The sequence below is a fragment of the Kryptolebias marmoratus genome, linkage group LG24 (genome assembly GCF_001649575.2).
Source record: "Kryptolebias marmoratus isolate JLee-2015 linkage group LG24, ASM164957v2, whole genome shotgun sequence".
Classification (NCBI taxonomy): domain Eukaryota; kingdom Metazoa; phylum Chordata; class Actinopteri; order Cyprinodontiformes; family Rivulidae; genus Kryptolebias; species Kryptolebias marmoratus.
In genome coordinates this window covers 5919126-5935098 of record NC_051453.1, presented here as the reverse complement: position 1 = coordinate 5935098, position 15973 = coordinate 5919126, and the positions used below count along the sequence as shown (strand labels likewise).

At 39.5% G+C, this 15973-nt stretch overlaps 1 protein-coding gene and 1 long non-coding RNA gene across 4 annotated transcripts in view; one reads left to right on the top strand and one right to left on the bottom strand.

Moving 5' to 3' along the window:
* The window catches only part of LOC112450412, a 27652-nt gene extending 15343 nt beyond the window's left edge, over positions 1-12309 (bottom strand). The window contains exon 1 of one of the 2 annotated variants that reach the window (XR_005232856.1): positions 12166-12309. This is a non-coding gene — a long non-coding RNA (uncharacterized LOC112450412). Of the gene's footprint in view, positions 1-8519; positions 11304-12165 lie in introns of those variants that run through there. The other variant, XR_003039027.2, reaches the window with a different exon arrangement.
* LOC108234304 (interferon-induced protein 44) lies at positions 11909-15973 on the top strand. 2 transcript variants are annotated; one of them, XM_037974350.1, is made up of 8 exons: positions 11909-12039; positions 12891-13021; positions 13708-13768; positions 13853-14051; positions 14362-14514; positions 15209-15380; positions 15494-15594; positions 15717-15973. In XM_037974350.1, the coding sequence occupies exons 1-8, from the start codon at positions 12011-12013 to the stop codon at positions 15906-15908; spliced, it is 1038 nt and encodes a 345-aa protein (XP_037830278.1). In that variant the 5' UTR covers positions 11909-12010; the 3' UTR covers positions 15909-15973. The 2 variants fall into 2 exon arrangements, with proteins under 2 accessions (XP_037830278.1, XP_017268873.1); XM_017413384.3 differs by having other exon boundaries at positions 13699-13768.

Below are 15973 nucleotides of genomic sequence, written 5' to 3'. Positions count from 1 at the left end.
TAAGGCTTTAAAAACATCTCGTGTTTTATTTCTCTTGCAAGTTGGTGAAACTGCCGCAGAGGGGATTTTTGTTGTTGTAACAGGTGATGTAACACGTTTAAAGCACTTCGAAATGAACCAGGAGGGGGTTTTCACAACTGATTGCCAAAAAGTTTAAAAAGTTTTTATCATGTTTGATCAAGTCATTTGTATTTTATGGTTTTCTTGCCTGCAGATATAACACATGCTCCACTTTGCTATTTTTACAGCCCTTTTTTAAAAGATTCAAAGTTGTTTATTGGATGCTTTTTTTCATGATGCAAACGCATCCCAGGATGCTTTGTCTGGTTTTTCCATTTAAAACTTCAGAAAATGAGTTCAGTCAGAAACTAAAGTATCCTTGAGTGGTATTTAGAGAGAAGTTGGCTCCCAGAATCCCCCCTGCTTTTTAACAACAGGAAGAGGCCTTGTCTGTTTGGAACATCCTGAACAAAACTTTGGGTTTTCTCCCAAACAGACAAAAATCTCACACTTGCATGTTTTATTTTGAAACGGAGAAGCACTTTTCTATAATTATGCTCTTTTTTTGAGAAGTTTGTCCTTCCTATGTGCAGCTGAGAATAATGAGGTCAGACTTTTTTTTTTGGAGGACAGAAAAGGAAATTTATGTTTATAAATCAGGAGAAATAAAAACTCCTCAACTATTAAGTCCTCAGAGTAAACTCATTCTTGTAGTTTCTCTTAATAGACCTTCCCATAAGAGAAAAAGTAGATTTTTTTAACTAATTCAGATCCTTTAACAAATCCTATCTTTGATTCAGACTAGAAGTTGGGACTAGAAGTTTTAATAATTCAGATTTTCTTTTAAAGACATGGTCTTTAGATTATAACTCACATGATAAGTTTTGGCACTGAGTTGGGAAACTGATACACTGATCATGTTGAAGGTCTGAGCGGATCAACAAACAACAAGAAATCAAAGCTTGGCCAGCAGAGTAGGATCAAATTTTGTCGTAAGTCTTGATTTTTTTCCAGCAACAAAGCATCAACATTGAACTTTATTTAGAGTGATGTGAAAGTTGGAGGCTTCAAAGAGATGACAGCAAGTCCCCCGTCAGTTCAGCGGTCCTAATTTGTGTGTGTGTATATTTGAGAGGAAGAAGGAGGCAGAGGGGAGGGGGTGATGCAGCTCTCAGCACTGGCTCACGCCGGTTTGCTCCGCTTCTCGCTGGTGCACCACATGGAGGTTTGCAGGGAGGAGGGCGGATTTGAGGGGGGGCATTTAACGCCTTGACTGCCCTTTGCAGCTCTGAGGGCCTTGGCAGGGCCTGCCTGTTGAAATGCAGGACACTTATCTAGAGTGCAGAGAAAGCATGCGGCAGCCCATCACCCCTCCCTCTGTGCAGAACGATGGCTGAGATACTCAGGCATGTGATATCCTGGTTCATGGATCACACTGAAATATACGCAAGAACGAAATACACTCATCAGTCATAACAATATCCATAAAATACAGAATAAAAACCCCCACCTTTCAGCCAGCAAAACACCTCTGATCAGTCAGGAAAAGGACAAAAAACACCTGGGGGTGTCTGATGTTCTGACCTGCAAACAAAGTGTTGCAAGAGTCATAATATTAAGGATCAGTGTTCATATGATGTGCAAATTAACTCCCATGCTGCAGTATTAGTAATTAGAGGTGGGGGGGGAGTCATAATCTTTTCTTCAATGCAGACATGAACGGTTTATTAGATTTATTTAACTGTAACAACGTCCTGCAAAAGGCAGAGCTCTGAAGTGCAGCTCCCAGGCTGTTTATGGCCTGCGCACAACAGAGACGAGATAAAAAAGCGGCACCTTCAGCTTTGAAAGCCAGCACTTGGAAGGACTTCAGCTCCTACAAAGTTAAAGGGAAAAAATGACTTTCACAAGAGTCACAATATATCCCGTTTGTGTACACGTTTCCATCTGGAGGAGAAAAATAAGTAAATCACCAAATGAACACAAAAACAAGCATCTGGAAAACTATAAAAAGCAGGTTTTTGGTGTCACTTCAAGGAAAATGCTCCAATCGAATCTGACACTAATTAATATGTTCACTAGAATCAACAGCTAAAAAAACATCTTGCAGGGAATGTTATGCAGCATAACTTGTGTATGGTTTCAAGATGATATGTGCATTTACTGTGATGCGTTCAAATGTGTGAGCGGACGTCCAGCCATGAGCAGAGAGGCAGAACAACAACCTCTGTATAACCCTGTGCTTAAAAACAGCTGGATGTTGTTGTTTAAAATTTGTATAATTTTTGAGTCCTGCAGATTCTGGAGAGAGACCATAGATGGATTGGGCTCCAGATGCTTAATTTAATTGGAAGCTGCTGAGTTTAAAACGTCAAATGGGCGCCCTAGATTTAATGCTGTGGCTGATCTGAGTCTGTGTCCATCAGGAGTTAAAAAAAGTTTATTTTTAACTCCAGTTTTTACTCTGATCCCAGTGTGCAGTTAATACATTGATTAGGCTTTTCTCCTCTGATGATACACCATAGTTCTGTCTTATATTTGTCTCTAAAAGCAAGACCATTTCTGTAAACAAGTGGTTTGGGTGTTAGCGTTTGCCCAGAAGGGACTATAGAAGTAAAACAAAAGCATTACAATGTTAAGAGATTCATGCAGATGTCATCAATATATCAGTAGTTTTGCATCTTACTCTTATTTAAATAGTCTTTAGCTTTAGTTCATTTAAATTCAAACAAATCTGCTGTGATTTGGTTGTTAGTGGCCCTCTCTGGATAAAGTTTAAGAGGTCAAGTTTAAATTTTCTTCATACATTTACAGAATTAAAAAAAAGTTTTTGATTATTGTTACTTAAACTGAATGCAATCTTATATTTTCTTCCTCCTAAAATGCCATTTTGATTTAAAGTCACATTATTTACACTTTCCAAAAGCCCTTTTCCTGTAGCATTTTTTACGAGTTATATTTGGAAAGTAAAATGTCTCTAATGCCCGGAAGCTGGAAACTAAGAAACATTTCCTTTTCCAGATAAGTCAAACACAGGATGCCAACGACGACTGCACGTCAAATGATTTCTTCTGAGGAATAAATAAGCTGCAGCTGGGAAGTTGTGTCATGGAAAAACTAAGTGGCAGCAGGTGAATGTCAGCTTTGGCATACGTAGTTCTGCTCAAGTTTGCTTCATTTGGATTAAAGAGGAAAGTTTTTACCATTCTGGTGTTGAGGACTTACACTGAACAAAAACATAAATGCAACACTTTTGTTTTTGTTCCCATTTTTCACCTTTTTCTATCTACACAACAGGCCTTTCTGTCAAATACTCACTTCTTTGTCGAGCTAATCCATCCACCTGACAGGTGTGGCTTATCAAGATGCTGATTAGACAGAGTGATTATTGCCCAGGTGTGCTTTAGGCTGGCCACAATAAAAGGCCAATCAAAAAATGTGCAGTTTCATCACAGCATAATGTCACAAGTTTTTAGGGCGTGTGCAATTTGCATGTTCAGTATAGGTAAAAAGCTTTGAACGTTTTGAATATTTACACATATTGTCATTGTTCGTACTCTTTAGATTCCTTCTGATAACTAAATCTTCTTTCCCTGAGCAAAATATAAACACGGGACTTAAGTTTGACAGAAGTTTACAGTGAGACGGCTCAGTGGTGAAAAGAAACAAAGATTATTTTATTGCTGTTTGAACTGCTCCAGTTCACTCAGGTGTCATAAAACGTCTGAGTCAGCACAGAGAAGTTGGTGCATAACACCACAGTGAGCTGCGGATGTGTCTCCAGGCAGCGCAGAGCCTTGAGGAAAGGTCAAAGGTGAGAAGTGTAAGGTCCAGCTGGGCTTTCTGCTTCAAACGTTTAAAAAGTCCAACACTATGACGTTCCACAAACTGGAGCCTTTATTAAACATCTGGACCAGTACAAAGCTGTGATTTCTCCTGTTTTTGCTTTTTGTCAAACTTAAATTAAATCATTCAAACAAAATCCACTTAAACCAGAAGTTCTTTAAATGATCAACTTGTTTACGGTTAATGTGTTGCCCCAAAATGGACACTGAGACAAATTGCTCCAAATTGGCTGCAGTGGTCCTGTCTTTGCTCCTGTGAGTGAAGCCGGGGATGAGATGTGTATTAATAGACCGGACCTGATCTTCCGTGAAGGCAGAAGTCAGTCTGAGCCAGACCACGAGTGTAATTTTTAGGACTTGGCAGAGTCCAGGAGCACCGTCGGTTCTCATTAGTCCTGACCCGGAGCCAGGATGTATCAGATGGAAAATGTCCCACAGACAGAGACACCGTGGCTTCTGACCTGTCTGCTGACCATCAAAAACTTTCCATTTACTGGTAAACAAGTGAATGTTTTATAACGAAAGGATGAGGCATGAGCTAAATGATGGTGTGATGATGAGTGAGGGGAGCCCGGAGAAAAACCACACAATGTAAGCAATAACGAGGCTGGGATAATTAATTTCAGCCTAATTACAGCTTTACATCTGTTTCTTGGGTTCTGTCATCAAAACAAAATCTAGATCAGTATAACTTGTCATTTTCGTCCTTTCAGAAAAATCAGTTCAGGCTCAGGTTTAAGGATAGACGCAGCTCCCAACCCTCCAATTATTGTACATCCTTAACGGCAAACTAATTCATTCACACTCAAGTTTTAAATCTCTTTTATATTAGTAATACTTAATTAACTTCACTGCTGTGGAGAGGTACTTGTTTGTAAGTCACAAACTACTGCTTAAATTAAAGCGTTGTTCCATTTTTATTAAACATTTGTTTTTCTTCTTTATTTCAAAAGTTAGTCGGATCCCAAACAGCTCTTCCATGGATGTTTTTATGGACAATGAGTACTTTAACACTGAAAACACACTCCTATATAATACATTAAACTAGTCTAGATGGAGAGGACATGCTGTATTTGTGGTGAACTCTACAAAAATAATAAAAAAGGAGATTATGGTCAGTGTATTGGGTTACTATGCTCCTGTTATTTGTACATTTTATGCTTAAAAACATTTTTTTCTTCCAATGAGATAGCAATATTCATTTATATGTTCGTCATTTCATTTAAATATTTATGAAATAGACAATTTATAGAATCAAATCTCAGTATTGTATATAATTACACTCATTCTGACAAATAAGGCATGCATTAAATCCTTCATGGAAACCATTATGAGTCGCCCCTCCAACTCCAGTTCATCTCATAGTATCCAAATATAGATCTACAACTTGTACCAGAAATAGAGATTACACCCACTGTCGCCACAGGGAACAGATTGTCCCACCAGACGTCTCCTACAAATCCCGAGCATGTCTGCAGGATAATTACTACATTGGCTTTCACGCTCTCCAGATATCTTCTGATTCCTTACATAATGTGCAGGGAAACACCTGCCCATCCGTGGATCAGCACCACCTCCGGCCCGCCCCTCAGCTCTGGATCCTCTTACACTTCTTGGGAGAGTGTGTATATCCTTTTCCTTCCCCCCCCACCTTCATGCATGGAGCGTAAAGAGAAAGTTCATCTCATCTGAGTCAGAGGAAAGATGAGGAGGAGGAGGGAGGAAGGGGAGGAGTGTGAAAACCCCAAGAGTCAGCTGGTTCAGACCGGTTTGATGCTCCTTTCTTTTCACCTCTGGCTCACTTCATCACATTGTCTCCACTTTTTGTCTCGTTTCCCTGCTATTCTTGTCTACTTTTCTCTTTTTTCCACTCTTGTTGCTCTTTTCCAGATGTTTAACTTTAGTTCTTACTCTAAAGAAACATGTAGCAGCCACTTATTTGCTGAAAGGGAAACAAAACCCATTGGTGGTGCAAAAATCGAGATGTGTGGAGGTGGTGCTCTGGTGTGGGCTTTTTACAGTAGCAATCATTTCGAGATACAAAAACAATAAAATAGTATCTAGGATTTATGAATTCACACTTCATTTAGATTTTTACAGATACTTTCACTTCCCCACAGAGCAGGAGTAGTTTGTTCCCCCAGATGAGATGAAGCTGAGCGATGATGTTTTTAAAAATGGAGGCTCAGATCTTCAGAAAGCAAAAACAAGACTGTCAGAAACTTTTGAATCGAAAGGTTTAATGGCGTAATTACTTATTTATGTCTTCGGCACACCAAGTTCAAGCCTCAGAAGAACCAAACCTGTGTGTCATTAGTGACGTTTCGAATGTGCAGGTTGTTTACAGAAGTGGAAACAAGGTGTTACCAGGAAGGGGGGGTTGTTTTTTTGTAACATCTTGTGCCGTAAAGATGCTGAAAAGGCTGTTATAACAATCCTGTTTATTTTAGGTCCTTTCAAATCACACAAACCAGACTCTTAAAAATAAACTTATTCCAAAAGTAGCTGAAGGCTATTAATATTTCTTGGATCTCCGTGCACAAACAAGCAGCTCTGGTGACGAATATGATAGTTCGTCTTATAATTAAGACCTGTTTACAGCAGCTGGACTGCCCATCGACATCGACCTGCGTCACTTATTACACCACACGGACTTCTTGTTATAGTGCAAGTCATCATGATGAGTTTTGATTTCCACGAGCTTAGATTTGGGTTCGGACGTCTGGATCTTTGTGGGGTTTTGTCCCTGCAGAACTCTTTGTTTAGTCTTGGTGATAAAAGGTGTTGGATTAAGATTTGCTTCCAAACAGCTGTAGATTTTCATAAAATCTTGTAGCATCATGGCTTAAACTTTAAGTTAAACTCACAAGAAACTTCCTCACTTACAAACAAGCAAAATAATTCCAGCAAAAAGAGGCATTTTGAGTCAGACACGAACAAATAAAATGGAAATGTAGTAAAAAAAAAAAGCTTTAGTAATGATGAACACCTCACTGAATTTAAAAAAAGCTGAAAGGACAAAAACTTTACTGTTGAGTTAGAACCTCTAACTCGGATACAATTCAGTTTGACAACATTTAGTTTTGCAGAAACTTTTTAACCCTCCCGCGGCCTTCGGGTCAAATGGACCCAAAGTTACACGGTTTTCTCTTCGTCTCTTCAGTTACGAGGCCTTAAGGAGGGTGAAGAATGAAACAACAGAAAGCTGTTATCACTGCGATTAGCTCCTGGTGCAAAAAGTCTTGTGTTTAACAATGAAACCTCCAGCACTCTGCAGCGCCACAAGACGAACATTTAATCGCACAAGTGACTCATGGGGAGCAATCAGGCCACAGTCAGTGTCCAAAAGTATCATCATAACCCAGCAATTTTACTTCTGCAACATTAAAAGTATGTCTCATTCAAACAAAGAGCAGAAAAAAACCCGTCATAACCAAACACTGTGTCAGCAGCAGAGATTTCAGCAGATTGCAAAAGCAAAAAGCTGACTGGGTGTTAAATTAGTCTAATTCAAGACTTAAACACACCTCCGGTTACATAAATAATTAGAAAACAACCAGGAATCACTGACAGAGACGATTTTGTTGTTCTTTAAAAGATCCAAAATTCAAAAAGCGTTTGAGCGTCCTGAATCCGTTTATATAACTTATACCTGAAGATAGTTTAAGTTCAAATCCAGTCTAGGTGAGATTACCTGTAGCCTGCGGGGATAAACAGCAGTGTTGTTTCTCTGTATTTGATATTCAAAGAGCTGCTGAGGAAACGGAGAACATTTCACTTTTACAGCAGGTAAACAGGGAGAGGTTTCTGTTTCTTACTTGCAATAAAAAGAAATACTGGCAAAACGAAAATCCTTTAAATCCAGTAAACACCATTCAACAACTTCAACAGTTCTTCCCTCCCTGGTGGCCGATAAAAGAAAAAAAACAACATATTTCCATCCAGACAAAAAGCTGCAGTCCTGCTGATCTCTGCAGAGGCCCTGAGGGAACGCTTCGTCTTTCTGCTCTTCTTGCTCCGAGACTGGGAATACGTTTCCACAACGTCAAAGATGTCGGCGAAAAAGAAACTCTGCTTTGTAAGAAATCAGCTGACAGTTTCCTTCAGGCTGATGAAGCTCAATGATGTTCTTAAAAACTGTTTAAACAATGCAGTCTTTACTCTAAATGTAATTTAGAACATCTTTATTTACCTGGTTATCTCAAATAACAACATTAGTTATCTTTGGAGCACTATTTCTATTATCTATCTGCTTTTATGCTCCCATATATATATATATCCAGTTTAAAAGGCAACATACAATACAAACTTAGGTTTTCATTTATTCTCTTTACAGAAAAAAAGATAAATATATTATGTTTTTCACATCTCATGTGGAAAACCATGTGAGCACACGAACGTGTTGAAAATGTTTCAAATTTTCAAGGAAGACATGAGGAAAAACATGTTTTTACAGATTTAATTAATGTGATTTCACATGTTTATGGAGGGTTTGTTTATTTATTTTATCATTTAAACTAAACCCCAAGACACTGACAAACAGCATGGATGCTAAAACTCCTTCAGCTGCAGCGCAGACCTGTTGTTTAAATCCCTTTTTTATTATAAGGTACAAATGCAGATAAGAGGCCATGAGCTCAAATACACCCAGCAAAATATGGAAAAACATATCACCTTTAAACTCAGAGCAGAGGGTCTCCTCAGTTGTCACAGAGAGGACCTTTTCTCTTGTCTCATTATGACATAACAGGTATGATTTACCAACCAGCCTCCTCTGCTGACAGGATTAGAAAGTCAGTTTTCAGAGTGCCCTCTCTGTGGCTCCAGCCTGTTCCATCCAGATCTCCGCTGGGCTTTTATTTCCACCCTCCCTGCTAACTTTGGGTTATCCAGGCTCCTGGCGAGCTTTCAGGCAGACGGAGTGAGAAGTGGAGTAAATGTGTGTCATCTCATTTGAGCAGCGAGGGGACAGTGGAGGGGGGCGAGACGCCGCATTTAAAGCAGACTGCTGTGTCACACGGTCGGCTGCGTGGTGAGGATACCTCCCTGTTTAGACCGCTCACGTCGCCTCCCCCCCCACCTGAGGGTCTTTACTTCACAGATATGCAGAGCTGCTGAGTCAAAGCTGTTCAAACTGGCTGAACTTAGCCACAGATGTCAGAGAGAAGCTACTGGAAGTTTGTTAGCCACCAGTGACTCACTGCAACTCCAGAAGTTCACGGGACAAACAGAAAAACAAGACCGCAGCCCGCATGTGGTGACCTCTGACCTATGGGTTACATGACTGCTGGCCGACAGCCACGTTTGTTTCCATGATCGTTTTACATGTTGGACATCGGTTTGCATCATTGGAAAAGCTGTCTCAGTGTTGATTCAGGCGCTTCAGAGCAGCCGCTGCGGAGAAAAGAGGCCGAAACAAAACCAAGAACAACTTGTGCAAACAAAATGGAACATCTGACAACTTTTTATTTGTGAATAAATTAAAATTACGAGTGAATCCGAGTGTTGAGTTTGTTATTTAACTGTTTAAAAAGCCTCCAAACTGCAGGATGGAGGACAAAAAAATGCAATCTGTGTTGTGTTTGCAAAATATCTCATTAACCTCTGAACAGAGTTTAATGAAACTCTCAGTAAAACCACCGGAGGAACATCTACAGCTGATTAACCATTAGAGTAAACATGGCCACCACAGCTAATCCACCTTAACACAAAAAAGCCTTAAACTCAGTCAGTTTCACAGGTACGGAGCTAAAGTTCAGCCTGGTAGTGGCTGAGAGTCCTCCCTGACACACACTCTGAGCTTTAACTGATTACATAAAATCTTGTATCACTGCGTGCAAACATGCAGATTTATTTAATGTTAAATTTGATCCAAAAAGTCATTATTTTCCATTTGTTGGCTTAAAACTCTGGCATGAAAGGCAGCGGGTGATATGCATTCCTTCAAGTTTTTAATCTACTTCAAATCAGACTTTTTATTGGGAATAATTGGTGACGTAACTCTTGATTTATTTAGCCCAGTCATGCATCATAAAGAGGATCCACCTCTGTTATTACCAAGAGATGACTGGCTGCTCATTTTTATCCAGATCATCCATGAATTAATTTTAAACTTTGACTCATGTCTCAATTCACCACCTTTCCCACCTGCAGCTCTGAGAAGGTATTTAAGTGTACATCACATATTTATATATACACAAAAGCACACTTTCTGGTTACAACAGGGTGAAGTCATGAGCTTGTTGTTGGGACATTAGGTTTGTGAAACAGCTGCTTCAAACCCCTCCCATCCGCAGAGAACAGACCACAGTCGAATAATCAGCAGTTCCACTCCGACCTCAAACCTGCATCAGGTTGTATTTTAGTTCAGGGCGACGCGTCGTGACGAGGCGAGCCGCTTCAAACTCTAACTTGTTATATTTCCTAAAAATCTCTGCTTTCATCTTCACAAAGGGCCCCAGAAATAAAAACGTATGGGTCGATGCTGTCACAGTAAAAGCTTATCATGGTGTCAGACTTTGTTAAAGTCATGACAGTGAAGGTGGAGGCCTGAAAACACTGAAGCTTTGATCGACTTTCCTGGATTTCTAACATTCAAGCACCAGAAAAAGTGATTATTCTTAAAAAAATCATCACAATATTACATAAAACCCTGAGAGATTTTGTGCAACAGATAAACTGGATGATAGTTTCATCAATTGGAGGATTTTTTTTAAAGTGCTCAGTGATCAAACTTTAGGACATGTGTAAGTGTTACCTGTCTGCTACCAGATCCAAAATAATAAATACTTCAGTTTTTATTAACATATTTAGCTGCTACATGCTTATTTAACATATTCACATTCATCCCAAGACATGAACCAAAAAACAGCTGCAGGTTTGATTTGTTTTCAGCAAAACAAGGGTCTGTTTTTTATCTACAAGCCATGTGAGTTTTAGATTTTATATATAAAAAAGTAAAAGATCCATCCTGTTTTCATTATGTTAATAAAGGCTGAACAGATAAATACTCTGACTTTTCTTTTAAAAAGACAAGAGCTGACACACATCTCCACGTCTCAGACTGGACCAAACGAGAGAAATGTCTCTACGTCTACCTTTACAAGGTGAGCAGTCTTATGTAATAATGGTCAGCGATGGATTAAATTCAACCAAACTTCTTTAATAAAAACCAGCACAAACTAAAGTTCTTTAAATTACATTTTAAGGGTGTTTTTGAACCCAGTTAATAAATAAATGTTATCATTTTAATCTATATTTAGTGAAAGTTTGCAACATCACAGGAAACATTCGATAAAAACACCTCTAAACGCTGCGGCCAACTCAGATAAAGTCCATTAACACCGATTATAGATTACAGCAAATGACCCTGGAAGGAAACTAGTTACTGGGTTTCTAAACAGTAAAGTAGTGCTCCAACAACACACACACACACACACACACACACACACACACACACACACATTTTAAATCCAGGGTCAAGCAGTCACCAGCAGCAGATGGATAATCAGTTCATAATATCCTCACATTATTAAGAGCTGCTGAGTGATGCTGCATCAGTGTGTGTGTGTGTGTGTGTGTGTGTGTGTGTGAAACAAAGAACAAAGTGTGGCCTCAGGTTGACCCCTGCTGTCACTCTGCAGGTAAAAAGCTTCAGCTCCTAATTTAAGATAAGAGCGTCCTCTAGTGTCCAGAGTGACTTTAAACAACAGAAGAACAAAAAAAAAAGTGAACTTTTTACATTTCCTCCCCACATCTGCTGTCAGCTGAATTTAAATGACTAATTAGACTGAAGGTCCAAAAAGTTACCATCAGTTTTTCTTCTGAAACATCTCTGTCAATTAACACACACACACACACACACACACACACACACACACACACACTCACAGAGAACTAAATCTGTGTAATTTGTGTTGATTGGTTCAAATAGTGAGTTAACAAACAACTTTAAACTTGTTTGAATAATCTGTCACACAAATGTAATGATAGCACATTTATAATATTTTAAATTATACATTCTTCTAATTGACGGTTTCAGAAAGTAAACAAGTTTTGATTTTAAGTTTCAGTTTCACTTTCCTTTCCTCAGAAAAAATAAGACAATAAGTCCCGTTTTTCCTGAGGCAGTTTCCTGGACTTTGCCACGACGAAACCAAGGAGTAATGGAGACAAAAACCGAGGAGAAAACCAAGTAGGTGCATTTCCTGTAAATATGAAGCAGTTTCACAGAAACCGCAACGAGCAGGACTGCAGAAAGCTGAAAACCAGAACAATAGATTGACTCCGTGTAGATCAGAATTAGGTTCATTAGTCTCACCTCCACGAGCGAGCAGCGCGAGCTTCCTTTCCTGAAACATTTGGTTACAGGAAGTTTTTAAATGACCTAATGGAACAAAACAGCCCGAAGAAGCTGCAACAAGGAGGATTAAAGAAGAGAAAAACTGGGAGGAAACAGGAAACACCCAGGACCACCACAACAGACTCACTGTCAGTACAGGCCTGAGGACAGAAAACTCATGACGATGTTCTTCTTCTTCAGACCAGCTGATGTTTATGTGCAGAAAATGCAGTGAGATCATACAAAATGTGCAGTTTCACAGATTTGCTCACATTTGGCAACAAACATCTCAGTATTTTCCCTTAGAAAAACACTCTGTGGACTGAAAACCTTTTGGAATGTGTGCGTCCCGGTACATCTGGAGTAAAATGAACACAGCTTTTTAGAAAAAGAGCATCACACTTACAGTCAAACACGAGGGTGGCAGTGTGATGGTCTGGGGCTGCTTTTCGGCTTCAGGACCTGGATGATGGAACCATTAATTCTGCAGGAGAACATCAGTTTATGACCTTGATTTCAGTCGTTGCCACCAGTTAGGAGGTTTTAGGGGGAAAATACTTTTTCACATGGGGCCAGGTTGGTTTGGAGAACTTTTGTCCTCTTAATAAACAAAATCATCATTTAAAAACTTGGATTTGTACTTACAACCACAGAAGAAATCTGTAGGAATGAAAACTTCCTTCATCCCTGTGTCTCCTCCTTAGCTTTGGGTTTTCCTTTGGACGTCCAACTTCTACGACCACATCTATTTCCAGCTTCACCATTGGTGGCAGCAATCTGCACAAAACCACCAATGCAGCAGAAAAAAAGGAGAAAGTTCCTGTAGAAATCCCAGGTAAAGCTCTAAAACTAAAAGTGTCTTTAAAAAAAAAAACAGTTTGACAAAATGTTATTTCAAAACTTAAAGAAAGCATCTTAATTATCCGGATCACAAGCAAATTAAAAATAAATATATTATGTAGAATAAGTCTATAAACTCAGTAAAAGTTCTTGTAAATGTCTGAATGTGAAATATTTGTGTTGACATTTAAACCAAAGAATTAAACTGATTAAAGGCACTCATTGCAACGTCATAAAGACCAATAAAAAAACAAAAACAAATAAAACACAATGTTTTTTTTCTTATTATTAATAATAAGGTGTCCTTAAATTAAAACAACGACTACAGGAGTTTGAAAATAGGTCAACAAAGGAAGTTTAATTTGGAGACATCTAACAATTCTGATGTATTGGAATATATTTAAATGCTGAATGGTTGAGTAAAACACGCAGAGAAAAGGGCTTTGTTTACATTGAGTGTGGACCTGCATTTTATCTTGAACACTACTGGGATAAGCTCTTTCAAGCTGCACCATTTGACATAAATTAGAATTAAAAAAATGTTATGTTTGATTTTATACTTTGCAACGAGTGCCTTTAAACACCAAAGGCAAAATGTGTAATACATCTTGCATCATGTTTTAGAAGTTAAAGACAGCTAACGGGAATAATTTTTAAATTAATCCTCATCAGCTTGTTTAGTGTTTTCAGGATTTCAGTCAAACTTGGACTCTCAGTGGAGAGACATCCAGTGGACAGCAGAGTGAGTATTTCTGTGCAGATATTTTCCCAACAAATGACTTTTTCCCCCTTTTTTATTTAAATCTTTCTGTAATTTATCCTCCAGGCGGAAGGAAACCCTGATGAAGACGGTGAGCTCCTACAGGCCGAGCTGTAAGGAGGTGACTCAGGCCCGGGTTCTCCTCCTCGGCCCAGTTCATTCAGGAAAGTCCAGCTTCATCAGCTCGGTCCAGTCGGTGTTTAATGGAAGAGTCACCAACCGTGCCATGGTGGGCTCCTCCATCTCCACCAGCTTCACCAAAAAGGTACGAATGATCCAGCAGCTGGTGCATAAATAAAGATTCGACAAAAACAAATAATATCAGCTTTTTGTGAGCCGACAACAAACCTCTGCTACATTTAGTTCAACCTAAAAGGAGCACTGTTACTAAAATTCCATAAATATGAAGGTTCACAAAGATACCTTTGTAATTAGCTTATTTTTTGTTTTTTGGACAGACTTTTTCACCTTCAATTCATGAAAATAAAATAAAAAACCTAATGCAAACGTACAAGACAAATACATTTTTCATCTTGTTCTGAAGAACTCACTAACCTTTATTTTGTGTGTTTCAGCTGCAGTCCTTTAGCATACGAACCCAGAAGGGGGAGGGCGATACGGGGCTGGTTCTGTGCGATATAATGGGTCTGGGCGACGGAGAGATGACCGGGCTGACCCTTCACGACATCCTGTCGGTCATTAAAGGCCACGTACCTGAAGGGCACAAGGTGAGAGGATCACAAGACAACTTTGTGCACATAAAGAGTTACAATGCTCGGAAGAGACAGATTAAATTAAAGGCCTAGCATTCCTTGAATCAGTGCTCATCCCCCTCCGCCGTTTATAGTTTTAAACTGAGATCATGTAATGCTGAGAAGGGACAGGGTTACAGCTGTTTGGGTCAAACCTTATCAGCAACATTATTCATTCAAGATCTTGCAAGATGTGTTAGCACTCAGAATATGTGTTTTAAATAACGCCAGATTTTGGCTCAATATCAGTAAAACCGACTGAGTTTCATTAATTTTGTGTTTTCTAAGGTTGCTTTAATTGGCTTGACTCCAAAACCTGGTCAGTTACAGATGTTCATCCAATGATTATCTACTGGGAGTTTCATTAAATCAGTCCAGTTGTTCGTAAGATATTTTGCAAGCATTGCATAAAAACAAACACATGCGCACGCAGACATGGGCAAAAACATTATCACCCTTTATGCCTTCGGCGGCAGGCGATAAATGAAAAGTGAATACAGAAATGCTCTATTAGGCCACAGGTTGGCATAATTTTTACCTCGGGATAAACTCATTTATTCATCATGTGATGAAGTCAGATTTTTTTTTTTTAAGACTTTACCTGCTGAATGTTGTTTTCAGTGTTTTTATCAGCACAACACAACCTGATGCTTGAATTCTTCGCTCTCAGTTTAGCCCCGATCAGCCAGTGGGGGCAGGAACTGCGGGCTACGTGAAGACGCCGAGCCTAAAGGATAAGATCCACTGCGTGGCCTTCATGGTGGACGCCTCGAAGATCTCTTTCCACCACAAAGGCCTCGGCTCCACCTTCAGACAGCTCCGAGAGCACATCAGCGACCTGGGTGAGCAAAAGGCCGTCACTTAACATATTTACGGAAAGACTTAAGGTCTGTTTTGATAAGAACTTTTAGAATCACATTTGACTCGAAAGGTTGATGATAGTTTGCTCTTTCAGGTGTTCACCAGGTGGCTCTGCTGACCCACGTTGAGCAGCTTTGTCAGGGAACGGCCAAAGATGTCAGTCAGGTCTACAAAAGCCTGAGCATTAAAGAGACGGTAGGTTGAAACGGATCACATATATGTGCAAAAAAAAAGGTTTAATTTTCACTGAGATGATAGAAGGTGTTCTGTTCCAGTTCTTCCGGCTCTGTTTCAGTTTCTGTCTCTGTGTTTTGCAGATGAGCAAAGCCGCAGCGCTGCTGGGTATGTCCACCTCGTCCATCGTTCCTGTGAAGAACTACTCATCGGAGCTGGACCTGGATGTGAACACAGATGTGCTGCTGCTTAGCGCTGTTGACCACATCCTGCAGTACGCCAACTTGTTCTTCCAGGACTGCACACCACAATACAGAATGCCGTTGTCATTATAAGATTCCTTGAGCATTTGAAATGTGCCTTTCTAAAAGAAAAATAAAAGATTTCATTCAACTTTCAA